The 27,449-nt window shown below is 45.8% G+C and overlaps 2 protein-coding genes across 2 annotated transcripts in view; both read left to right on the top strand.

The window, feature by feature from the left end:
* Nucleotides 1–1,301: 1,301 nt before the first annotated feature.
* On the top strand, nt 1,302–26,514 carry LOC138988507 (mucin-16-like). Its single transcript, XM_070373613.1, has 5 exons — nt 1,302–1,366; nt 6,628–6,738; nt 8,138–15,202; nt 17,159–17,263; nt 20,639–26,514. Exons 1-5 carry the CDS (start codon nt 1,330–1,332, stop codon nt 26,380–26,382), a joined length of 13,062 nt encoding a protein of 4,353 aa, XP_070229714.1. The 5' UTR covers nt 1,302–1,329; the 3' UTR covers nt 26,383–26,514.
* LOC102286877 (mucin-16) overlaps nt 26,496–27,449 on the top strand; it is a 74,277-nt gene continuing 73,323 nt past the window's right edge. Inside the window, exon 1 of the mRNA XM_070373614.1 lies at nt 26,496–27,449. Within this exon, the coding sequence (XP_070229715.1) occupies nt 26,630–27,449 (820 nt within the window). The 5' untranslated portion in view covers nt 26,496–26,629.

Raw genomic sequence — 27,449 nt, 5'->3', positions numbered from 1 at the left:
CCTGCATTGGGAGCTCTGAGTCTTAGCCACTGGACCACCAGAGAAATCCCCACCCCCAGAACCTCACCTTTAATTAACTAACACATCCAGTTTCAGCCTTCACATACCAGTCTGAGAATGCCAGAAACACCACCTCACCTCCTGCGCCCGGCTCTGCTAGAAGCAACCAGCTCCGTGTTTTGTCCCCATCTCCTTCTGCTCTCACTTACAAAGTCTCCGCAGTATCCTTCACCTCCCCTTTCAGTTTCCACTTATCTCATCGGGTCATTCTGTTATCTGTATGCAACTAGTGACACTTTTAGCATTCTTGAGCCCAGATTCAGGTCCTTCCAGCCAGAGCTTAGCTTTTCCCTTCCCAGCGGTAGAGTGTGTGTGATAATAATTATAAAAGAATGATAAAAGAAAATGACAAAATGAGTGATCAAGAAATAATTGTATATATTAACTAACCAGATAAAATAACTCCAGGTATTATTCTGATTTTACTTATGTGGAGTCCAAACGATAGGAGTGAAAAATTAAACAATGGTGAGTTCACACATTATAAGTGATGGAGGGACTTCCCTGATTGTCCAGTAGTTGAGCCAAGGGTGCAGGTTCAATCTCTGGTTGGCAAACTAGGATCCCACATGTGTGGCCATAAATAAATGAATAAAGGAGAATCCAGTGTTTTTATTTTACTTATTCAGTTGTTTATTTGGGGCTGTGCTGGGTCTTCCTTGCTGTGTACTGGCTTTCTCTAGTTGCGGCAAGCAGGGGCCACTCTCTAGTGGCAGTGTATGGGCTTCTCATTGTGCTGGCTTCTCTTGTTGTGAAGCACAGGCTCCAGGCACGCAGGCTTCAGTAGTTGCAGCTCCCAGGCTTTAGAGCACAGGCTCCGTAGTTGTGATGCATGGACTTAATCACTCCATGACATGTGGGAAATTCCCAGACCAGGGATCAGACTTGTGTCCCCTGCGTTGCATTACAGACTCTTAACCACCACACCACCAGGGAAGTCCTCAATATATTTTTTTAAGTGATGGAGACATACTATCACCAAATGTTTTTGCTTGAGGCCAATACATTCAGCAATCCCACTATTTTCCACAATTAAGACGCAGGTCATATTGTGGGTTTGAGTTCATGCCAATAAGAGAATTATTCCTTCCAGAGTGCCTTCTCAGAGGCAGATGAGGCTCAGATACTGAGCCAGGATCTAGCAAGAGCATTTCCTGTGGATGTGCATCTTAAGGGGATGGGAGACTAACACTTCTGTCCCCTTCTCCCTCAGGGTCAGTGGCAACCACCACCATGGATCTGAAGGAACCTGGAGGCACCACGCAGCCAATGGGTAGCTCCACATCTCTGGAGACCATCAGTCTGGGTATGTATGATCATATTTTGGTACATAATGCTTGAGTCTTTTCTCCTGGTCTTTGGAGTAAGAAGCTTCCCTGGTGGCTGAGCAGTAAAGAATCTGCCTGCCAATGTAGGAGATGCAGGTTTGATCCCTCAGTCAGGAAGATCCTCTGGAGTAGGAAATGGCAACCCACTCCAGTATTCTTGCCTGGAGAATTCCATGGACAGAGGAGCTTAGTGGGCTACAGTCCATGGGGTTGCAAAGAGTCAGACGTGCTTGAGTGACTAACAGTTTCACTTTAAAGTAAGATAATTGATTGTCTGTGTTCCAGATTCTAGTAGATAATCGCAACTTTCTACTTTTGTACTCAGAGGCCATTGATACTCATTTTTAGGGAGATTTCTAATCTGACTTCTAACATGAATTGCTTCTGTTTGGTGATTTATATTCGCAAGAGCCAACTGCATCCACTTAGGAATAAATATAGTGACTCTACAAGTCAGCGGCCAAGTATGAAGGGCTTTCCTAAAACAGGCACTATCACTAAGATAGATCAGTGGTTGCCATGAGCAGGAAACATAAAAGTGAGATGCCATAGGTTTATTTTATAGGACAATTCATTGCTAAGATGATTATAACAGAAGGTGAAAGAATTCTTGTCCACTGTTACAGCTTTCAATACATGGCTTGTAGTTGAGAGGAGGTATTCACTTAAAATGCTTAGAATGATGCAAAACTTCACTGAGAGTTTGTCTGGGACATTCTTGAAAGTTTATACTTTTATCATTTTTTTTTATATCTGCTGTATCTTTGCAGTAGCTTAATGTTTGAAATTATTTTGTGGAATTTTTTTAGTAAATATTCAAATGTGGCAATAGTGTCTTTTAAATATCCCCAAGCCCACGAATCTTTGAAAATATTTTTTATATATACAGTAACTTTATGTGTAAATATATAAGTGGTACAAGTTTAAAGGATGTTGATGTTCCATGTTTTTTTCCTGATGTTGTCCAATTGTTTACAGTTCTAAGGAATTCTAATAAAAGTGTAAATATGTGATAATAATTTGACATGTCCCTCTGTGCTAGAAGATAAAGGGTTTCTGTTCTTTTTTGATGAGAGAAGTGAAAGCATATAAAAATATGTAGGAAGAAGGGGACTTCCTTGGGGGTACAGTGGTTAGAAATCAACCAGCTAAGGCAGGGGACACAAGTTCAATCCCTGGTCTGGGAAAATTTCACACACTGTGGTGCAATTAAGCCTGTGTGCCACAACTCCTGAAGCCCACACACTCTAGAGCTCATGTTCCACAAGAGAAGTCACTGCAGTGAGAAGCCCAGGCACCATAACTAGAGAGCAGGCCCTGCTTGCTGCAACTAGAGGATGCATACACGCAGCAGTGAAGACCCACCGTAGCCAAAAAATATTTAAATAAATAAAGAAAAAGAACAGAATAAACTCAAAGTATAAGGAAGGAAATAAAAGTTTAAAAAAGAGGATCAATATCCTCCCTTGTTTCATAGGGAATATTCAATGAGTCAGCTCAATTCTGATTCTTAAGACAATTGAAATGACTTATTCACATGGCTTGGCTCCATAGGAAGGACCATAATGAACATGTATGCCCTTTTAAGCACATGCCCCACCAGCCTTCAAGACTCTGCAACCAGCTTTGTTATGATCACCAAAGTAACCCCAGGTTGGTCCTTTCCTGGCAGTCCAGTGGTTAAGACTCCACGCTTCCATTGCAAGGGTCATGGGTTTGATTCCTGGTCAGGAAATTAAGGTCCCACATGCTGAGCAGTGTGGCCTAAAAAAAAAAAAAAAAAGTAATCAAAGGTTCAGTGACAGATAAATTTGAACTCAGAACCATGATATGGGTCAGCTCCATAGTCATTCCTTCCATTGCCCTGAGTAAAAAGACAATGACAGCTAAATAGCAGCTATAATACATAGACCTGTGGGTGATGCTTATTCCTCTGCTAGCCCAAGGTCAGAACAGACAGCTGGAAGTGACCTGACACTGAGCGTCTCCTCTGTAGATACAGACATAGCTATTACCACCTCCAGAGCCTACATTATTTCAGCCTTGGATTTCTGGTAGACCAGAAGACTCAACCACTATCAGCTTTATCAGTATTGCAAGAGACTGCTGGCTACCTTCTCTTCAATGGGGCCAAAGTCTGAGTCCATCACAGGACAGGAGATCATTGAAACTACATCTCCACCTGGGGCCCTTTCTGTGACATCATTTCCTGCAGAGCTAACAATCGAGGGTGGGGACCTCACTCAGAAGGTCATCACCTCCAGCCCCAAGGGAGTGAGGTCAGTTTCACCTTTAATACCTACCCTACAGAGGAGGCTTCAAAACCCCACCCAGCACCCAAGCACCAGGGACTTCTCCATGGACTTCCACAGGCACAGCTGGCCACTTATATGATTTTCCTGAAGTCAATAATACAGGAAGAACATCATCGTCCTTAGCAACGGCCACAGCAACAGGATCTACCCATCATTCTTCAATTTTCACTGGAATGATTCTGGGAGCTCTATAGTCCCCTTGTTCAGATAAAAATCACTGACCTCAGCACAAGCCTTAAGTCCAAGGAACATAAGCACATCTGCTCCCACTGCAATTTTTCCTGATGACCAGGAAGTGAGCACTCTGAGATTTCAGGTACAAACTCAACTCCCCAAGGATCTGATATAACAGCCCTCCCTGTTTTCATTACTTCTCTTGAGCTGCCAAACACACAGACTGACATAATGGCTCCCCTCCAGCCTTTATGCCTGATGTCTCCATTTTGGATTTGGCCCCTAGAAGATCTGTGTCTTCAGCGTCTATAATAGGTTCAGTTCATGTTGGAACCACAAGATCTCAAGGAGTCACCTCAGGGTCCAGTGATAACTCACCTGCCTCATTGCTGCCATTCCCTCCAAGGACCATGACAGATGGGGTCACGTTGCCACAGTCAGTCAGTAGCACTGAAGTGTCCATCACCGGAGAGCTTGTGCTCACCAGTGGAGAGCCAGAGCAGAGCTCCGTGCTTTCTCCCATAATGACTTCTATATCTTCGAGACAGAAGTCCACAGTTTCAATGACTCTTCCTGGAGAGATCACATCTCCAGTGAGAACCCAAACCCTCAATTCAAGTGCCCAGGGACAGAGCCTAGGGGCTCCTATATTGGAGATGACAGATCCATCCATCTCTAGAAGTGAAGTACAGACATCTTTGACCACACAACTGACCACAGAAATAGCATCAGTCTCTTCCATCTCCCTGGAGACAATCAAGGAGTTCTCTCACTTTTCTGGACCACTGAAGACCACAGAGCTTGTGGGCACAAGCATGGAATCTGGGATCAAGAAATCTCCAATTCTAATCAGTAGTTCACCTGATAGACTGGCCATTTCCAAGACCACCCCAGACACAGAGATGAATCATTTGACAGAAGCAGCAGTGACCACTCATCAGGCTATCAGTTCTGGTTCTGAGCCATGTTCCTCTGCCCTTGCACACTCAGGGTCTCACAAGACCATTTCTTCAGTGGTTACGACGTCCACTGTGGAGACCACCAACCTGTCTCAGACTTTTTCCACTTATCCTGTGTCTACCGGGACTCAGGAAGAACCTGTTTCCACTGAAACCTCTGGGCCAATGGAGACCTGCTCAGCCATAGAGAGAAGCACAATCCCTTCTCAGGTGGATGGTGCTGTTGCTACTGATGTCACCAGGACTGAGTTCACATCTCGGGACAGAATGTGTAGCCCAGACCCTGCTCAGTCCTTGGGGATATCCAATATCTTCAAAGGAACCAATGTCAACAATTCTACCTCCTCTTCCAACAGTTTTACAATGGAATCTTTACATATTACCTTTACAACATCAACGGGTCCCACTAGGATGAAGCCTGGGGATGCAGTTGTTCTGGACAAAACAATCACAGATTTCTGGGAAGGGATACCCTTGGATATGACTAAGATGACTGCTCCTGTGAGCAGAGGTCCAGGGACACTATCATGGAGAAGCTTTTTCTCTAAAGAAGAAACCAAATTTCTCTTTTCCCCAGTCTCTTTTCCCAGCTTCATCTTACCTTCCTCCAGTTCCTCTGAAGCACGGGAACCCACAGTCCTCATGTCACTTCCTCCTGCTTCAGAGCTGACACCAATCACATTATCCACAAACATTCAGTCTCAGAAAACCAACACTTTCCCAGGTACTGGATCCCCAAAAGATTCCTGCTGGGCCCTGAGCACCGCTACAGGAGAGGACAGGACCCTTGGGATGACCACTGTGGACATCACCACTTCAGCGGCTAAGGATGAACCACCAAAGGTCCCCATATCTGGCATAGCTGAGACTACACTTACCAAGGAGAGCTCCTCTGGTGCAGAGTTCAGATCTGCTCCAGTCCTTGACAATTTCACCCCATTTACAAGTAAGAGCCCTCAATTCCTTTGCATTGGAATTCTAAGCTTTTGTGGATGTGACTGAATAGGAGAAGATGGCTGTCAGGGATCTCCTTTAATACCTCCTAGGCAGAATCTACCTTAAAAAATTTTTTATGTATTTAGCTGTGTTGGGTCTTAGTAGCAGCATGTGGGATCTTCATTGAGGCATGTGGGATTTTTCATTTCCGTGCACAGACTTGCTATCAAATACCATATAATATCACTTATATGTGGAATCTAAAATACAACACAAATGAGCATACCTATGAAACAGACTTAAAGACATAGAGAACAGACTGTGGTTGCCAAGTGGGCCAGGGGTGGGGAGGGAAGGATTGAGAGTTTGGGATTAGCAGATACAAACTACTATATATAGGATGGATAAACAACACAGTCTTACTGTACAGCACAGGAAACGATATTCAATACCCTGTGATAAAGCATAATGGAAAAGAATGTGAAAAGGAATATATAATATGTATAACTGAATAACTTTGCTGTATAACAGAAATTAATACAACATTGTAAATCGAACATACGTCAATAATTTTTTTTAAAAAAGGAAAAAATTATCTTCTTTTTTTGTCAGAAAATTATTTTATTGAAACCAATCAAATGAGAAGTCCCCACAATTAACAAAAAGCTTTTCATCCCTTATGACCATCTTGAGGGTTTGATTTAATATAAGATTTAATGTAAAAGAGACAGTTATTCTTTAAATCCCTTCTGAGAGATAAATGAAGGCATTGCTAATCCAGTGTCTAGTGAGAATGGTCCTCACAGATCCATATTCTTAGGCAATCAAAGGTGACACCTCTGTCTTCTACTTCAGGGCCAAATGAGTCTGTGGCCACTATCACCAGGGAGCCAAGTCAAGGAGAACATGGAGGTGTCGCTCGGCCAACCAGTAATCCTGCATCTCTTATGACTACGATCAGTGTGGGTAAGTAGGAGCACCATCTCTACCTCTCTTTTTTATAATTTTATTTATTTATTTTTGGATGTGCTGGGTCTTTGTTGACACATGGGCTTTTCTGGAGTTGTGGCGAGCAGGAGCTACTCTCTACTTGCGATACATGGGCTTCTCACTGAGGTGGCTTCTCCTGTTGCAGAGCATGGGCTCTGGAGTATGAGGGCTTCAGTAGTTGTGGCTCACAGGCTTAGTTACTCCAAGGAGTGTGGGATCTTCCCAGACCAGGGATTGAACCCATGTCTCTTGCCCTGGCAGATGGATTATTATCCACTGAGCCACCAGGGAAGCCCATCATCTCTATTTCCTTCAAGGCTATCCCATGTCTGTCCTTTCCCCTCATCTCTGGGGTCAAAAGTTGGATTGTTTAAGGAAGTAAAATGACAAGGCTTGAAATTGATTTCTTTGACTTTTTGCCCCTCTGAGGATGTTGATTGTTTTTTTCCTAGAGATTGTATTCATGGAACACGTTTATTGCTTCACCTTAGTTATTTGTATTGTTCTTAATAATAGCCAATCAATTCAGCAACAGAAAATGTCACAGGGCCAGTTCTCTGCCCACTTTGTTTCTAAATCAGAGATCATCGCTGGAATCTTGTGTTGATAGGGAGGACACAGACAGACTTAAGGTAATATAGGTTTCTTTTGTTGCAGTCGAAGAAGGGATCATGGTCCTTGGCCATGCCACCATAGTGAGAATAATATGAAAAAGTAGTCCCCAGAAAGAGTGCTCTTAGAAGATTGAGCTTCTCACCCCTGTGGCAGTTACATGTCCTTCTCCTCAAGGATGGAAAAAGGGTTCAGGGAGACAGATGAATTTGAAAGAGGTTGAAGGTAAAGAAAAAGAATTCTGTCGCCTTTCTAGTCTCTTGCTTCTCAAATAGAAATCCTTACATGGCCTTTCAGTGAACTAAGATTTAGGACATCTAGAGGAGGCTGCAAGTTGTAGGTTGAAAGTGGTTCAACAAGAGCAGGCACCAAGGAGGAAAGTAAAAACAGAGTAGGGAAAGTCTCTAGCATGGGTAGAGTCCAGATTCATCACGCCCTTCCTTGTACAGAGTCTTTCTTTTTAGGGTATGCAGTACACTGGGTTCCAGGTAACAATTTCTTCTGAGCAAACAACATGAGTCAAAGCCCTCACCCCACTCACCCTAATCCCAACCCACTCTGATCCAACTTTGGGATGGTCAGTATGTTCCCTGGTGTCCAGACTCTGGAAGTGTGGTAGGAAAGGGTAAATATTTTCTTTTCTGGAGAAGAAGGAAATATTTTGAATTGAAATCACAGGAAGGAACAAATTATATTGTCAACCAGGAGGACACCCTTTCTGTATCGCTTGCATATCACCTACCAACTCGCTTTCTAATCACAGGTATGTCCACAAGAAGCCCAGAAATGGCTACAGCCTTGAAAATCATAAGCTCCCAGGAGCCTAGCATCAGCCCAGAGACCAGGTATACTCTGGAAAATTCTCAGAAGACTTCAACAGCAGCTCTCCCTATGGTGAGCACTGTGGAACCAGGTACCCTTCAGTCCATGGCCACAGGGAGTGGCCGCATCAGCCTCCTGCACTCACCCTCAGGATTCATGACAGCAGCCAAGTCACCAGCAAGAGGAACAACTACAGAATGGGTCTCAGGCTCCCCATCTGAGGACTGGACCAACACTCACCTTGGGACTCCAGAAGGAACCAAGAAGTCACCAGGCACAGTGTCCTCTATCCCCCTAGGGTCAGCTCCTAAAGTCACCACAGGGACTAGTCCACAAAGCAGCCCAACTCAGATTCCAAGGACAACTGGAATGAGGTCAGAGCAGACAGCTGGGAGGGACCTGACTCTTGGTGGATCTCCTGGGACCACAGACATGTTGCCTAAAACCTCCATAGAACCAACCATATTGGCAACTCTTACCTCTGAAAGCCAAGCCATGACCAGCCTCACTAATGCCTCAGAAGGAAAAACAACCTCTTCACCATCTGTCACATTCCCCTCAATGGGGTCTAAGATGCTGGCGGCCATTACAAGTGTAGTGACCAGTGATGTTGCCTCTGATCTTGAGCAACTATCACAGACCTCATCTCCTGCAGCAGTGAGCACCACGGATGTAACCACAGCCCTCACTTCAAGTATCACCACCATGGAAACCAACTCAGTCCTGACTACCAAGCCTAAGCCAAAGGAGAGTGTGGGCACCATGGACAGCACCCTGGCCACAGAGACCAGCACATCTGCTCTTGAGCACCCACTCATGTGGCCATCCACAGCTTCACCAGCCTCAACGTTTGGTCCCTGGACCATCCCAAACATGACTTCAAGCTTGGAAGCCACAAGTTCTCCTACAGCAATTTCTGCAATGGGTAAAACTTCATCCTTAGCATCAAGCACTGAGTCAGGCTCTGAGGCTACCCTCCATGACCTTGTGACTGTCGTCAGAACCAGCCTAATCATCCCATCCTCCTATGCTTCAGCTGAAAAGACAGAGGCCAGCACAAGTGTAAGAACATCTAGTCCTTTAGATGAAACTGCATCTGTGCCCATCTCAACTTCTGTTGTTGAGAGGATGAGCACCTCATTTGCTGACATTTTAAGCACCAGTTGGACTCCCAGTAGAAGACAAATGGAAGCCATGCATGTCTCAATGGCTTCCATGGACCATCCAGATACAAAGATTAGCCCCAAGGTCCTCCCATCCACTCCTCTGCCTGATTCTCTGTCCACTCATGACTGGGTCACCAGGAGTTCTGTGTCATCAGCCATAACCACTACCTCAGCTCATCAAGGGGTCACAACTCCTTCCAAACTCCCTTTGGAGAACATGATCAGCACAACTACCTCTCAGCCAGAAACCTCCACAGGGGACATTACAAGTAGGATCATTCTTGCTACAATAGTAAGTAGCCCTAAAGTCACTTTATTGAGGAGGCCAGATCTTGCTAGCAAGGAAGCAGAGAAGAGTTCTACCCAGCTTTCCACCACAGCTGCTGCAGATCCAGGACATTTGTCTATACCGGAAGGGAACAATACCTTCTCTCCTGTACCCGCAACCTCAGTTCTTACCTCTGACTTGGGAAAAACCACAGAAGTTTTGGGCACAAGCTTGGAACCTGTGACCAGTACACTTGAAAGTGTGAACAACATCTCACAGGAGATACAAACCTCTTCAGAAGCCACCAGTGATACAGAAACAACTCATTCTTCAAGAATCACAGCAGTAACTGATACGGGGATCACTAGTTCAGCCAACACAGAGCCACCCAAAGCCACATCTGCAGTGGTTATCTCTTCTACCATAAGAGACACCAATGTCTCCACATCAACTCCAGACTCTTCCAAAACTGCACAGATTGAGACAGAGCCAACATCCTCTTTGACCGCTGGACTGAGGGATACCAGCACCCATCAGGAGGAAAGCTTAAGTAGAGACCCTTCCAAAAACACAGCAGTAACCAATATGAGGACCACCGATGATGAACACAAATCACGTTCCTTTGTCTCAACTGACTCAGAACCATCCAAAACTGTACTCCCAATGAATACAGCCATCACCATAGGGAAAACCACTGTTTCCATCCCAATGTCTAGCTTCTCTGAGACTCCAAGAATTGAAGCTGAGACAAGTTCCTCCTTGATGTTTGAAATGAGGGAAACCAGCACCTCCAAGGAAACCAGCTCATCCACAGAGAAAACTACTATCCTTCCTGATATGAACACTAGTTCTGTTACTGAGGTGACAAAGATGGAAGACAGCACAGGTGCTGAAAAGATGTTTTGGACAAGCCCTGCCTCTGTGGAAGAGACCAGCTCTCCATCTTCCCCAGTGACTTTATCTGCCGTGACATCACCCTTCACTGAGTCTCCCACATTACCAGGGAGGAGCCCCTCCTCTCCTCCCCCTGTGACTTCACGTTTCACCCATGGTGTGGTGAAGACCACAGACATTTTGGGTACTGGCTTGGGACCTGGAACCAGTTCAACTTCAATTGAGATCAGCTCCACCACTGAGATACTGTCCACCTCTGGAGTCTCCACAACTACAGAGGCGATTCAGCCTTCAGAAAACACAGCTGAGACCCATGGGGTCAACACAAGTTCTGGACATGAAGCTCATTCCTCTACCCCAGCTGACTCACAGCCATCCAATGTCACGTCTCCAGTTGTTACTCTTTCCACCTCTAGAGAGACCACTGTTTCCACATCAGTTACTCACTCAACTGAAACGATGATTGAGACAGACTCTACATCCTCTCTGAGCCCCAAACTTAGAGAGACAAGCGCCATCCCACAGAACAGTTCAACCACAGAGAAAATCATTCTTCTTTCCAAAGTGCCCACTGATACAACTACTGAGCTCTCTAAGACACAACCCATCTCCTCCACCAGCACATCCAGCCCTGGCCCCACTCAGTCCAGCCTGTCACCAGACACTCCTAAAGGCATCATCACCAGCCTCTCTACCTCCCCTCTGACCACTGAATCCGCAGAAATAACCATCACCAGCCAGACAGGTCTCCCTGAGGCTACATCACAGGGCACACTTACCTTGAACACAGTGACCAAAGCTTCTGGGGCAGGGACTCACCCAGCTGTGACTCAGAGCTTTACACATTCAGAGATGAGCACTCTCATGAGCAGGGGTCCCCAGGATGTGTCTTGGACAAGCCCTGCCTCTGTGGAAGAAACCAGCTCTCCATCTTCCCCAGTGACTTTATCTGCCATGACATCACCCTCCCCTGAGTCTCCCACATTACCAGGGAGGAGCCCCTCCTCTCCTCCCCCTGTGACTTCACTTCTTACACATGGTCTGGTGAAGACCACAGACACATTGGGTACTGGCTTGGCATCTGTGACCAGTTCAACTTCAATTGAGATCAGCTCCACCACTGAGACACTGTCCACCTCTGGAGTCTCCACAAGTACAGAGGCAATTCAGCCTCCTAAAAGCACAGCCAGGACCCATGGGGTCAACACAAGTTCTGGACATGAAGCTCATTCCTCTACCCCAGCTGACTCAGAGCCATCCAATGTCACATCTCAAATTATTACTCCTTCCAGCTCTAGAGAGAACCCTGTTTCCACACCAGTGCCTCGCTCTACTGAAACTACAATGATTGAGACAGACTCCACATCCTCTCTGAGCCCTGAACTTAGAAAGACCAGCACCATCCAGCAGAACAGTTCAACCACAGAGAAAATCACTCTTCTTTCCAAAGTGCCCACTGATATGACTACTGAGCTCTCTAAGACACAACCCATTTCCTCCACCAGCATCTCCAGCCCTGGCCTCACTCAATCTACAGTGTCCCCAGACACTCCTAAAGGCATCATCACCAGCCTCTCTACCTCCCCTCTGACCACTGAATCTGCAGAAATGACCATCACAAGCCAGACAGGTCCCTCTGAGGCTACATCACAGGGCACACTTACCTTGAACACAGTGACCGAAGCCTCTGGGGCAGGGACTCACCCAGCTGTGACTCAGAGCTTTACACATTCAGAGATGAGCACTCTCATGAGCAGGGGTCCCCAGGATGTGTCTTGGACAAGCCCTGCCTCTGTGGAAGAAACCAGCTCTCCATCTTCCCCAGTGACTTTATCTGCCATGACATCACCCTCCCCTGAGTCTCCCACATTACCAGGGAGGAGCCCCTCCTCTCCTTCCCCTGTGACTTCACTGTTCACCCATGGTCTGGTGAAAGCTACAGATATATTGAGCACTGGCTTGGCATCTGTGACCAGTTCACCTTCAATTGAGATCAGTTCCACCACTGAGACACTGTCCACTTCTGGAATCTCCACAAGTACAGAGATGATTCAGCCTTCAGAAAACACAGCTGAGACCCATGGGGTCAACACAAGTTCTGGACATGAAGCTCATTCCTCTACCCCAGCTGACTCAGAGCCATCTGATGTCACATCTCAAACTGTTACTCCTTCCGGCTCTAGAGAGAACCCTGTTTCCACACCAGTGCCTCGCTCTACTGAAACTACAATGATTGAGACAGACTCCACATCCTCTCTGAGCCCTGAACTTAGAAAGACCAGCACCATCCAGCAGAACAGTTCAACCACAGAGAAAATCACTCTTCTTTCCAAAGTGCCCACTGATACAACTACTGAGCTCTCTAAGACACAACCCATCTCCTCCACCAGCATCTCCAGCCCTGGCACCATTCAATCCACAGTGTCCCCAGACACTCCTAAAGGCATAATCACCAGCCTCTCCACATCCCCTATGACCACAGAATCTGCAGAAATGACCATCACCAGCCAGACAGGTCTCCCTGAGGCTACATCACAGGGCACACTTACCTTGAACACAGTGACTGAAGCCTCTGGGGCAGGGACTCACCCAGCTGTGACTCAGAGCTTTACACATTCAGAGATGAGCACTCTCATGAGCAGGGGTCCCCAGGATGTGTCTTGGACAAGCCCTGCCTCTGTGGAAGAAACCAGCTCTCCATCTTCCCCAGTGACTTTATCTGCCATGACATCACCCTCCCCTGAGTCTCCCACATTACCAGGGAGGAGCCCCTCCTCTCCTCCCCCTGTGACTTCACTTCTTACCCATGGTCTGGTGAAGACCACAGACACATTGGGCACTGGCTTGAGACCTGTGACCAGTTCACCTTCCATTAACATCAGCTCCACCATTGAGATACTGTCCACTTCTGGAGTCTCCACAAGTACAGAGGTGATTCAGCCTTCCAAAAGCACAGCCAGGACCCATGGGGTCAACACAAGTTCTGGACCTGAAGTTCATCCCTCTACCCCAGCTGACTCAGAGCCATCCGATGTCACGTCTCCATTCATTTCTCTTTCCACCTCTAGAGAGACTGCTGTTTCCACAGCAATGCCTCACTCTACTGAAACTATGACAATTGAGACAGACTCCACATCCTCTCTGAGCCCTGAACTTAGAGAGACCAGCACCATCCAGCAGAACAGTTCAACCACAGAGGAAATCACTCTTCTTTCCAAAGTGCCCACTGATACAACTACTGAGCTCTCTAAGACACAACCCATCTCCTCCAGCAGCACATTCATCCCTGGCCCCACTCAATCCACAGTGTCCCCAGACACCCCTGAAGGCATCATCACCAACCTCTCCACATCCCCTATGACCACAGAATCTGCAGAAATGACCATCACCAGCCAGAGAGGTCTCCCTGAGGCTACATCACAGGACACACTTACCTTGGACACATCAACCAGCTCTCCATCTTCCTCAGTGCATTCATCTGCCATGATGTCACCCTCCCCTCAGTTCTCCATAGTACCAGGGAAGAGCCCCTCCTCTCCCACCCCTGCGACCTCACTTCTTACCAGTGGTCTCATGAATACCACAGAGAAATTGGATGCCATATTCAAACCAGTGACCACTTCACCTCCACCTTTGAGTAGTCCTACCATGGAGACACTTTCCACTTCTGAATTCTCCACAGATACAGTGAAAATTCTTCCTTCCATGCACACCACAATGACCACTGAGGGTTCCAGCAGTTCTGGCCATGAACTTAGTTCCTCTGGCTCAAATTTCTCTGAGTCCTCCAGGATCACATATCCTGCTTCCTCCATGGGTGGGATCACTGTTTCCACATTAAAGCCTTCCTCCTTTGAGACCACAACATTTGAGACCAAGAAACTTTCCCATCTGACGCCTGGACTGAAGGAGACAAGTATGACCCTGCGTTTCAGCTCCAGCACACTCACGAACACACCTGCATTGGCTCTGTCCACTCATGGTTTGAAGAGTCCCAAGATGGATGTTACCTCTTCTGTGACATCATCAGCCCCAGTTCAGTCTCTGTCTACACAGGATACTGACGTTCCAGTGAAAACAGTCACGCGCTTTTATGCTTCTCCCTCCGTAATAGGATCTGCTGGCATAACTCTCCCAGAATCCAGTCTTTCTATACCTGTATCAGCAAGTACTCATCACCTACACACAGATATGGTGTCTTCAGCTGAGACCATTCTTGCTAACACACTGACATCTCCCGCATCAGAGGCCATGGCTTCCTTTGCCACATCTGGAGTTCCAGGTGCCATCTCAGCTACCTCCTCAGATGGTCCATTTTCTAGGACAGAATCAGACCCCAAGGAGGATACCAAGTCTACCACTGCAAATGGTCTATCTTCTTCAGTTTCAACACCATTCCCCTCTTCAACCTTACATACCACTGATCCTTCAATGAGCTCCCTTTCTCATTGGACTACTTCCTCCCCAGCCACCCCAAGCACAGTAGACACCAACCTTGACACAGAGAGCAGAAGAACGAGTGAATCACCCTTGGTTATGACCAGTACTCTGCAGACTTGGACCCAGCCATACAGGACATCTTTGCCACCCACTATGGACACTAGAATGACAGGGAATGTTGGTTTGGGAACAGTGACAAGTTCTTTTCAAGTTATTCCACACTCAACACAGTCAACAAGTAAGGACCCACAGCTCCTACACTCTCATTATTTGGGGCTTGGCTTCTTTCCTGAGAGGTAAAAAAGGAGTTGGGCTTCCCTGGTGGCTCAGATGGTAAGGAATCTGCCTGCAATGTGGGAGACCCAGGTTCAATTCCTGGGTCAGGAAGATCCCCTGGAGAAGGAAATGGCATTAATCAGGAGTCTGATTGTTTGTTGATGTTTAGTTGCTAAATCACGTCTAACTTTTTTGTGACCCCATGGACTGTAGCCCACTAGGCTCCTCTGTCCATGGGATTTCCCAGGCAAGAATACTCAAGTGGGTTGCCATTTTCTTTTCCAAGGGATCTTCCCGACCCAGGGATTGAACCCATGCCTCCTGCATTGGCAGGCGGATTCTTTACCATTGAGCCACCAGGGAAGCCCTAGGAGTCTATTACTGCACAGAAATTCCTTTAGAAAAACTATATGTTGATCTATTTTCATTTCCAGGCACTGAGATGGGCACTGGGGAAACAAAACTAAGTAAGCAAGCAGTTGAGTAATTAGAGTACCATGATGGATGTTCTAACATTACTGCTAATTCTAATGACAGCAATAATAATAACAGCAACAAATGTTTATAGAACACTTCTTCTGTGTCAAATGCTATTCTAGTAAGTTGTTTAATTCCCATTGGAACACCGTTTGAGAAGGAATTATTATAAACTCGGTTTACAAATGAGTTATAGAGATATAGAGAGAGGTTGAGTAATTTGTTCAAAATCATTAAAGCTGGTAAGTAGTAAGAACTCAGACTGTATAAGCAAAAGCATGGCACTAGGAACCATGCTCTTAACCACTTGGCTAGGCGGGAATGGTCAGAGACGTAGAAGAAGCAGGAGATTCCTAGAAGCCAGAAGGGAGAGTTTTAAGAAGTAATGGTTAGTTCTGTCAAATGCTGCAGAAGAGCCAAGTGGAAATAAGGTGAGTTCTTTGACAACCTGTGGTCCTCAAAGATTCTAGGAGCATCACTGAGTTTTAGAGGACTGAAACGACAGGTAAAGTAATACATAAATAAAAGGAGAGATTCCCCCTTTAAACTGAGCCTGTTTCTATATTGAGAACAGAATCAGCAAGGGAAAGAAAAAGGAGTGAATGAAAACTGAGGGAAAAAGTATCTGTGGATATGGGAGGACCTTAAGACCTAGGAGGAGAAATACCACATTCAAAAGAACAGCAGATGAGGGAGGGAACTTAGGGGGATTTCATTCCATGGTTAAGTTGAATTCAACCACAGATTTTGTCTGGACACAAATCCAGTGAGGCCCTCCAACTACTCCAGCACTTGTTCACTAGGCAATATGTACAGAAGGGTGATTTACTTCTCAAACTAGCTTTAACAATTCACAACCAAGTTAAACACATTGAATGGAATTGATGCATCCTTAAAACATTACTTGGTAGTTGAGTCATGGATGTTCAGAAAGCAAGTGATGAATAGAATGGTAAAAAGGTAGAACTATGGTTGGGTGGGAGGAAGGAAGAAAGGGAGAATGAAGAGAGAAGACAATTGAAGAAAAGATGGGTGTATAGAAGGAAGGGTGAATATATAGTGGGAAGGATGAAAATAAGGAAGATGGGTGGAAGGAAGGATCAAAGGAAATGAAGATTGAAGAAATAGGGATGAAAAGTTGCAAAGAAAGAAGAGAGAAATATGAAAAGAAAGATGCATGGTAGGAGGAAAGGATAAAAGGATGAATGGGTGAAAGAATAAATGGGTAGATATAGGGGTAGATGGATGGTTGAATCTCTGGGTGAATGGATGGATCTATGAATGGGTGTGGCCACTCAAGACATATAGCCCTGGTTCCAGTCCATACAGATGGTTGAGAAGAATTGAGTTGTGTAGTCAAATTAAGTGGATCCATTTAGATCATGTTCTCCTTCTGGAAGAGATGGGTTACCTTAGGTTTCTTCCCTACCTTCTCCTACAGGCACTGATGACATTGTGAAGCATATCACAAAGATACCCAATAAAGCAGCCCATGGAGGCACCACCATCCATATTCCCCAGGCATCCACATCTGCTAGTCTTACAGGTAGGTTCAACACTTTATTTCCCAATAATATGACTTATGCTTTTATTTCTTGCTTGAGAAGGATGAAATGTTTCTTTTTTAAAAAATTAAATTTTTTCTTTTTGTATGTCTTCTTTGGAGAAATGTCTATTTAGTTCTTTGGCCCATTTTTTGATTGGGTCATTTATTTTTCTGGAGTTGAGCTGTAGGAGTTGCTTGTATATTTTTGAGATTAGTTGTTTGTCTGTTGCTTCATTTGCTATTATTTTCTCCCATTCCAAAGGCTGCCTTTTCACCTTGCTAATAGTTTCCTTTGTTGTGCAGAAGCTTTTAAGTTTAATTAGGTCCCATTTGTTTATTTTTGCTTTTATTTCCAATATTCTGGGAGGTGGGTCATAGAGGATCCTGCTGTGATGTATGTCGGAGAGTGTTTTGCCTATGTTCTCCTCTAGGAGTTTTATAGTTTCTGGTCTTACATTTAGATCTTTAATCCATTTTGAGTTTATTTTTGTGTAAGGTGTTAGAAAGTGTTCTAGTTTCATTCTTTTACAAGTGGTTGACCAGTTTTCCCAGCACCACTTGTTAAAGAGATTGTCTTTAATCTATTGTATATTCTTGCCTCCTTTCTTTTAGTCATTTATTTTTGGCTGTGTTGGGTCTTTGTTACTGTGCACGCTTTTCTCTAGTTGCAGAGAGCAGGGGATACTCTCTAGTTGTGGTTCTCGGGCTTCTCATTGCAGTGGCTTCTCTTATAATGGAGTACTGGCTTTAGGGCATGCAGGCTTCAGTAGTTGGGGCATAGAGTCTCAGTAGTTGTGGTTCCCGGGCTCTAGAGCACAGACTCAGTAGTTGTGGCACAAAGGCTTCATTGCTCCGCAGCATGTGGGATCTTCCCAGATCAGGGATGGAACTTGTGTCTCCTGCACTGACAGGTGGGCCACCAGGGAAGCCCTGTTTCTTTGGACAAAGAATTATATGGAGTTGTAATAGGCTTCCCTGTCCCAATTGGGTCTTTGTCAAGTAGTTACCAGGTAGATGCTACTTTTCCTTCCCTCCTAACATGGCTGAGTGAGTTTAGTTCAAGGTTGAATGTGTCAACTTCACATATTCACTTAATTCTAACAATGCCTATTATTAATTTACTGTGTGTTCGAGACTGTGACATAAACTAAGGCTACATAGATGAAAATACTTTGGTATTGCATCCGTGGAGCTCTCTCAGTCCAGTAGAGGGGACAGCAAAGGAACAAAATAATGAAGATGTAACTTTTTACAACTTTTATTGGAGAATAGTTGGTTTACAATGTTGTGTTAGCTTCATACAGCAAAGTGAATGTTTCATGTATCACATACATAGATCCACTCTTTAAAAAACTATTTATTTATCTGTGTTGGGTCTTAGTTGCAGCATGCTAACCTTAGTTGTGGCATTTGGGATCTAGTTCCTGACTAGGGATCAAACCCAGGTCCTCTGCATTGGGAGCCTGGAATCTTAGCCATTGGACCACCAGGGAAGTCCCTATCCACTCTTTTTCAGATTCTTTTTCCATACAGGCCATTATATAGTACGGACTAGAATGCCCTCTGCTATACAATAAGTCCTCATTAGGAGTATTTTGGCTGTGCCATGTAGCATGTGGGATCTTAGTTCCCCAAACAGTGATCAAACCTGCATCCCCAGCGTTGGAAGTGCAGCATCTTAACCACAGCTACAGGGCCCAGTCAAAAAAAGAAAAAACAGTGATCTAATTTTCATACCTTTCCTCTCTTCCTTTTTCTGCTTTCACTCATTTTAGATTAAAGATTATTCCAATATGGTCCTGAGTTATTTATACTCTCTGGAATTTGGGCAACATAGCTGCCACCTCTGTCTATATTTAATAAAAAGAGCAATTTGATTTATTTGGCTTACAGAGAGCTCTTTCATCTTACGTGCATGGTTCTTTGTTAAGGAGAGTTTTGCTTCATTATGTTTTTAAATTTTGTTTCCGTTATTTTTCTGATTTCTACCTGAGTGGGGAAAAATAAAAACTTAAGTTGGTTTCCATTTTCAATTTTTCATTGTTCTCTTTTTTATTTTCACACCCTTAATATTTATAATTAACTCAGAAACTGATTTTTTTCCCAGCTGCAGTATTTTATTTATTTTTTTTAATTTTATTTTATTTTTAAACTTTACATAATTGTATTAGTTTTGCCAAATATCAAAATGAATCCACCACAGGTATACATGTGTTCCCCATCCTGAACCCTCCTCCCTCCTCCCTCCCCATACCATCCCTCTGGGTCGTCCCAGTGCACTAGCCCCAAGCATCCAGTATCGTGCATCGAACCTGGACTGGCAACTCGTTTCTTACATGATATTTTACATGTTTCAATGCCATTCTCCCAAATCTTCCCACCCTCTCCCTCTCCCACAGAGTCCATAAGACTGTTCTATACATCAGTGTCTCTTTTGCTGTCTCGTACACTGGGTTATTGTTACCATCTTTCTAAATTCCATATATATGTGTTAGTATACTGTATTTATGTTTTTCCTTCTGGCTTACTTCACTCTGTATAATAGGCTCCAGTTTCATCCACCTCATTAGAACTGATTCAAATGTATTCTTTTTAATGGCTGAGTAATACTCCATTGTGTATATGTACCACAGCTTTCTTATCCATTCATCTGCTGATGGACATCTAGGTTGCTTCCATGTCCTGGCTATTATAAACAGTGCTGCGATGAACATTAACTTTACAATATTGTATTAGTTTTGCCAAATATCGAAATGAATCCACCACACGTATACCTGTGTTCCCCATCCTGAACCCTCCTCCCTCCTCCCTCCCCATACCCTCCCTCTGGTCATCCCAGTGCACCAGCCCCAAGCATCCAGTATCGTGCATCAAACCTGGACTGGCGACTCATTTCATACATGATATTATACATGTAATACTTTCAAACAAACCCACAACAACATAAAAAAAATTCATGGAGGAGGTGCAGCCCAAGGTGAGTCAGGCAAGGAACATGCATGCTAAGTCGATTCAGTCATGACCAACTCTGTGACCCCATGGACTGAAGCCCACCAGGGTCATCTGTCCAGTGGATTCTCCAGGCAAGAATACTGGAGTGGGTTGCCATGCTGTTCTCCAGGGGATCTTCTGGACCCAGGAATCAAACCTGCATCTCTTACATCTCCTGCATTGCCAGCCAGGTTCTTTACCACTAGCACCACCTGGGAAACCCCAGGTAAGGTGAGGGCATTTTCCCATTCCAGAAGGATCTCAGCACATACCAGGCAGAGACATTTCTCTCCCTTTCCTGACATAGAGACAAAATAAGCAATTGCCAACCCAGTAAAGAGTAATCATGTTGTCCCAATTTTGTGTCCATCCTATACTTCACAGGATTATCAACAAGAGGGACAGAGAGGACAGAGACCACTGCCACAGCTCTGAAGACCACAGTGACAGTGACTACCAGAGTGTCTACTCCCACTTCAGGAATGCTGCCTCTCCTCAGGACATCAGATAAAAAGGCCAGCACAAGCACAGTAGGAACGATCATCACAACCCCAGATAGTCCAAAGATGACAGCCTCTTTGACCACCAGATCTGGAGATGAGACCAGCACTGCAGTTCCTATGACAACCCCATCTATTTTCAGTAGAGGACCAGAGACTACACCCTCACTGGACCCTAGTTCTGGGGCAGAAATGAGCACTGTAGTTCCCATGACAACCTCATCTATTTTCAGTAGAGGACCAGAGACTACACCCTCACTGGTCCCTAGTTCTGGGGCAGAGACCAGCACTGTAGTTCCCATGACAACCTCATCTATTTTCAGTAGAGGACCAGAGACTACACCCTCACTGGTCCCTAGTTCTGGGGCAGAGACCAGCACTGTAGTTCCCATGACAACCTCATCTATTTTCAGTAGAGGACCAGAGACTACACCCTCACTGGTCCCTAGTTCTGGGGCAGAGACCAGCACTGTAGTTCCCATGACAACCTCATCTATTTTCAGTAGAGGACCAGAGACTACACCCTCACTGGTCCCTAGTTCTGGGGCAGAGACCAGCACTGTAGTTCCCATGACAACCTCATCTATTTTCAGTAGAGGACCAGAGACTGCAACCTCACTGGTCCCTAGTTCTGGGGCAGAAACCAGCACTGTAGTTCCCATGACAACCAGTGCAGCTGTTCCAACTCTGACTGTTTCCTCAGATGAACCAGAGACCACAACCTCATGGGTCACCCATCCTGCAGAGACCAGTCCAACTGTTTCCAGGGCAATCTTGAATGTTTCTCCTAGAGAATCAGACAGCACATCCCCAACAACTACAAGTTCTGGGAAAGAAGTCAGTACAGCTGTTCCAACTCCAACTGTCTCCCCTGAAGTACTGGGGATGGTGACCTCACTGGTTGCTAGTCCTGGGACAGAGACCAGCTCAGCTGATCAAACTCTGGCTGTTTCCCCTGGTAAGCCAGAAACAACAGTCTCCTTGATTACCCATCCTGGGACACGGGCCAATTTAAGTGTTCCAACTCCAACTGTCTCCCCTGATGTATCAAGGGTGGAAATCTCACCAACCACCACTTCTGGGGCAAAGACCAGCACAACTTTTCCAACTACGACTGGTTTCCCACATGAACAAAAGACAACAGCCTCATTGGTCACCAATCATGGGACAGAAGCCATTTCCATTTTTTCAACTTTGACTGTCTCCCCTGATGAACAATATACAACAGCCTCATGGCTCCATTCCACAGAGACCAGCACACCTGATTCCAAAACAACTCTGAATTTTTCCCCTAGAGAATTAGACACCACATCTTCAGCAACCACCAGTCCAGGGGCAGAAGCCAGTTCAGCCACTCCAGTGATGACTATCTCACCTAGCAAACCAGTGATGGTGACCTCACTGGTTATTAGTTCTGGGACAGACACCAGTACAACCTTTCCAACTTCGACTGGGTTCCTGCATGAATTAGAGTCAACAGTGTCCTTGGTCACCCAGCCTCCAGAGTCTGACCCAACTGTTCCTAAGACAATGCCTATTTCCCATAATGAATCAGATACCATGCTCTCAGTGGTCACCAGTCTTGGAGCAAAAGTCAGTTCTGTCCCAACTACAACTGTCTCACCTGGCATATCAGGAATGGTGACCTCACCAGTTACCAGTTCCACAGCAGAGACTAGTTCAACTTCTCCAACTCTGACTGGTTCCCTACATGAACCAAAGACCACAGCCTCATGGGTCACTCATTCTGAGACAAAAGTCAGTTCAACTGTTCCAACTATGACTGTTTTCCCTGAGAAGTCAGATACAACAGTCTCTTTGGTTACCCACCCTGAAGAGACCAGCTCAACTGTTCCCAGGAAAACCTCCAGTGTTTCCCATAGTAAATCAAACACCACATTCTCAGTGGCTACAAGTCCTGGGGAAGAATTCAGTTCAGCTGTCCCAGCTACAACTGTCTCACCTGCTGTATCAGGGATAGTGACTTCACAGGTTACCAATTCTGTGGCACAGACCAGTACAACTTTTACAACTGTGACTGATTCTATGTACAAATCAGAGACAACAGCATCAGGGGTCACCCATACTGAGAAAGATGCAAGTTCAGCAATTCCAACTATGACTATTCTCCCTGGGAAGCCAGATACAACAGTCTCACTGGTTACCCATCTTGAAGAGACCAGCCGAAGTATTCCCAGGACAACCCCCAATGTTTCCCAGAGTGAATTTGACACCACACCTTCAATAGCCACTAGTCCTGGGGCAGAAGGCAGTTCAGCTGTCCCAGCTATGACTATCTCACCTGGTGTGCCAGAGATGATGACCTCACTGATTACCAGTTCTGTTGCAGAGGCTAGTACAACTATTCCAACTCTGACTGATTCCACACACAAACCAGAGACAACAGCCTCAGGGATCATCCACTCTGGGACTGAAACAAGTCCAGCTGTTCCAACTATGACTGTTTCACCTGGGAAGCCAAATACAACAGTCTCAGTGGCCACCCATCCTGAAGAGACAAGTCCAACTTTACCCAGGACAACCCCCAGTGTTTCCCATACTGAAACAGACACCACATTCTCAACAGCCACCAGTCCTTGGACAGAATCTAGTTCAGCAGTCCCAGCTACAACTGTCTCACCTAGTGTATCCAAGTTGGGGACCTCTCTGGTTACTAGTTCTCGGGAAGAAATTAGTACCACTCTTCCAACACTGATTGCTTCTCCAGGTCAAGTGGAAACCACAGCCTCATGGGTGACTCATTCTGAGCCAAAAGCCAGTCCAGCTAGTCCAACTCCACCTGTTTCCACTAGTGTACCACATATAGTGAACCCACAAGCCACCAGTTCTGAGACAAAAACTAGTATGGTTATTCCAGCTCTGACACTTTCTCCCTTTGAGCCAAAGACCACAGCCTCATTGGTCACTCATCCTGAGATGCAGGCCAGTTCAGCTACTTCAGTTGTCTTCTCTACTATGCCAAGGTTGGTGACCTCACTTTTCACAAGTTCTGGGACAGAGACAAGTACAGCTTTTACAATTCCAACTGATTCTTCACATAAACCAGAGACAGCAGCCTCATGGGTCATGCATTCTATGGAGACCAATACTCCTATTTCTAGAACAACTCCAAGTTTTCCTCATAGTAAATCAGACATCACACCCTCAATGGCTACAAGTTCTGAGGCAAAAGCCAGTTCAGCCATTCCAACTACAACTATCTCCCCTAGTGTGCCAGATGTTATGACTTCTCTGATCACTAGTTCTAGAGCAGAGATCAGTACAACTTTTAGAACTATGACTGATTCTACACACAAACCAGAGGCAACAGCCTTAGCAGTCACCCACTCTGGGACAAAAACAAATTCAGCTATTCTAACTATGACTGTTTCCCCTAAGAAGCCAGAAACAACAGTCTCACTGGTCACCCATTCCAAAGATACCAGCCACACTGTTCCAAGGACAACCTCCAATGTTTTCCAGGGTTTATTGGACACCACACCCTCAATGACTACCAGTCCTGCAGCAGAAGTCAGTTCAGCTGTCCCAGCTAAGACTGTCTCACCCAGTATACCAGGAATGGTGACCTCACTGGTTACCATTTCTGAGGCAGAGACCAGTACCACTTTTCCAACTCTGACTGATTCCTTATATGAATCAAAGACCACAACCTCATGGATCACCCATTCTGAGACAAAAGCCAGTTCAGCTGTTCCAACTTTTCCAACTCTGACTGATTCTACTCACAAACCAGAGACAACAGCCTCAGAGGTCACCCATTCTGGGAAAGAAACAAGCTCAGCTATTTCAACTATGACTGTTTCCGCTGGGAAGCCAGATACAACAGTCTCACTGGTTATTCATCATGAAGAGACCAGTCCAACTGTTCCCAGGACAACCTCCAAAGTTTCCCAGAGTAAATCAGACACCACAACTTCAACAGCCACCAGTCCTGGGACAGAAACAAGTTCAGCTGTCCCAGCTACAACTGTCTCACCTGGTGTATCAGGGCTGGTGACTTCTCTGGTTACCAACTCCGTGACACAGATCAGTACAACTTCTCCACCTCAGACTAATTCCACACTGAAACCAGAGACTACAGCCTCAGGGGTCACCCAGACTGAAACAAGTTCAGCTGTTCCAATTCTGATTGTTTCTCCTGGAAAGCCAGATACAACAGTCTCACTTGTCACCCATCCTGAAGAGACCAGCTCAACTGTTCCCAGGACAACCTCCAAAGTTTCCCAGAGTGAATCAGACACCACAACTTCAACAGCGACCAGTCCTGGGACAGAAACCAGTTCAGCTGTCCCAGCTACAACTGTCTCACCTAGTGTATCAGGGCTGGTGACTTCTCTGGTTACCAATTCCATGACACAGATCAGTACAACTTCTCCACCTCAGACTAATTCCACACTGAAACCAGAGACTACAGCCTCAGGGGTCACCCAGACTGAAACAAGTTCAGCTGTTCCAATTCTGATTGCTTCTCCTGGAAGGCCAGATACAACAGTCTCACTTGTCACCCATCCTGAAGAGACTAGCCTAACTGTTCCCAAGACAACCCTCAGTGTTTCCCATAGTGAATCAAACACAACACCCTCAACAAACACTAGTCCTGAGGCAGAAACCAGTTCAGCTGTTCCAACTATGGCTGTTTCCCATGGGAAGCCAGATACAACAGTCTCACTGGTTATTCATCATGAAGAGACCAGCTCAACTGTTCCCAGGACAACCTCCAAAGTTTCCCAGAGTGAATCAGACACCACAACTTCAACAGCCACCAGTCCTGGGACAGAAACAAGTTCAGCTGTCCCAGCTACAACTGTCTCACCTGGTGTATCAGGGCTGGTGACTTCTCTGGTTACCAACTCCGTGACACAGATCAGTACAACTTCTCCACCTCAGACTAATTCCACACTGAAACCAGAGACTACAGCCTCAGGGGTCACCCAGACTGAAACAAGTTCAGCTGTTCCAATTCTGATTGCTTCTCCTGGGAGGCCAGATACAACAGTCTCACTTGTCACCCATCCTGAAGAGACCAGCCCAACTGTTCCCAGGACAACCTCCAAAGTTTCCCAGAGTGAATCAGACACCACAACTTCAACAGCCACCAGTCCTGGGACAGAAACAAGTTCAGCTGTCCCAGCTACAACTGTCTCACCTGGTGTATCAGGGCCGGTGACTTCTCTGGTTACCAATTCCGTGACACAGATCAGTACAACTTCTCCACCTCAGACTAATTCCACACTGAAACCAGAGACTACAGCCTCAGGGGTCACCCAGACTGAAACAAGTTCAGCTGTTCCAATTCTGATTGCTTCTCCTGGAAGGCCAGATACAACAATCTCACTTGTCACCCATCCAGAAGAGACCAGCCCAACTGTTCCCAGGACAACCTCCAAAGTTTCCCAGAGTGAATCAGACACCACAACTTCAACAGCGACCAGTCCTGGGACAGAAACAAGTTCAGCTGTCCCAGCTACAACTGTCTCACCTGGTGTATCAGGGCTGGTGACTTCTCTGGTTACCAATTCCGTGACACAGATCAGTACAACTTCTCCACCTCAGACTAATTCCACACTGAAACCAGAGACTACAGCCTCAGGGGCTCACCCAGACTGAAACAAGTTCAGCTGTTCCAATTCTGATTGCTTCTCCTGGAAGGCCAGATACAACAGTCTCACTTGTCACCCATCCTGAAGAGACCAGCCCAACTGTTCTGAAGACAACCCCCAGTATTTCCCATAGTGAATCTGACACCGCACCGTCAACGGCCACCAGACCTAGGACAGAAACCAGTTCAGCTGTCCCAGCTACAACTGTCTCCCCTAGTTTACCATATACAGTGAACTCTGAGACAGACACCACCATGGTTATTCTACCTTTGACTCTCTCTCCTGGTGAACCAGCAACCACAACCTTATTAGTCACCTCTTCCAGTGCGAAGACAAGCACAAATTCTCCTGCTTCAACTGTTTTTCCTCATTTACCAGAAACCACAGCCTCACCATCCATCTGGCCTGAGTTGGAGACTAGTACAGCTCTTCCATCTCAGACTGTTTCTCTCAGTCCACCAGAAACATTCTCTCTCTTCACCGTACCTGTGACCATGACAGCCAGAGTTGATCTAAATCCAACTGTTTCACTTGGTGTTCCTGCAGAAACAGCCTCAGTCTCCACTGAGGAGACAGAACTCAGCACAGCTATTAGAGTGTCAGCTATTTCCCATGGTTTACCAGAGACCACAGGTCTACTGGCCACCAGTCCTGAAGCCAAGGCCAGTACAAGTCTCCCTGCTCTGACTCTTTCCTCTGGTGGTCTTGGGCCTTCCAGGACCCCTGCAACAACCGTTGAACTTTATACTGTAACTTCTGGGAACACAGAAACCTCACCACCTGCAACCTCAGTTGAACTCTCAGAATTTCCCAAAAATGTGACAGGGGACACTGTGACCTTGAGACCATCAGAGACCACAATGCAACCAAAAACCAGTCATGTGGAAGAATTAAGTACAACCACTATCCTGAAAACCACCACTGTTGAGACCACTCATTTAGCTGCCACAGGTTCAGGCCCCACTGTGGCCGAGACCACAACCACCTTCAACACACTGGCTGGAAGTCCTTTTGCCCATGTGACCACACCTGGAACATCCACCTTGGCCTCTGTGACTGTGACTTCAGGAACAA

The sequence above is a fragment of the Bos mutus genome, chromosome 7, assembly GCF_027580195.1.
Source record: "Bos mutus isolate GX-2022 chromosome 7, NWIPB_WYAK_1.1, whole genome shotgun sequence".
Taxonomy (NCBI): Eukaryota; Metazoa; Chordata; class Mammalia; order Artiodactyla; family Bovidae; genus Bos; species Bos mutus.
The sequence above is the reverse complement of the archived record's forward strand: the minus strand, read 5'-3'. Positions and strand labels throughout refer to the sequence as shown.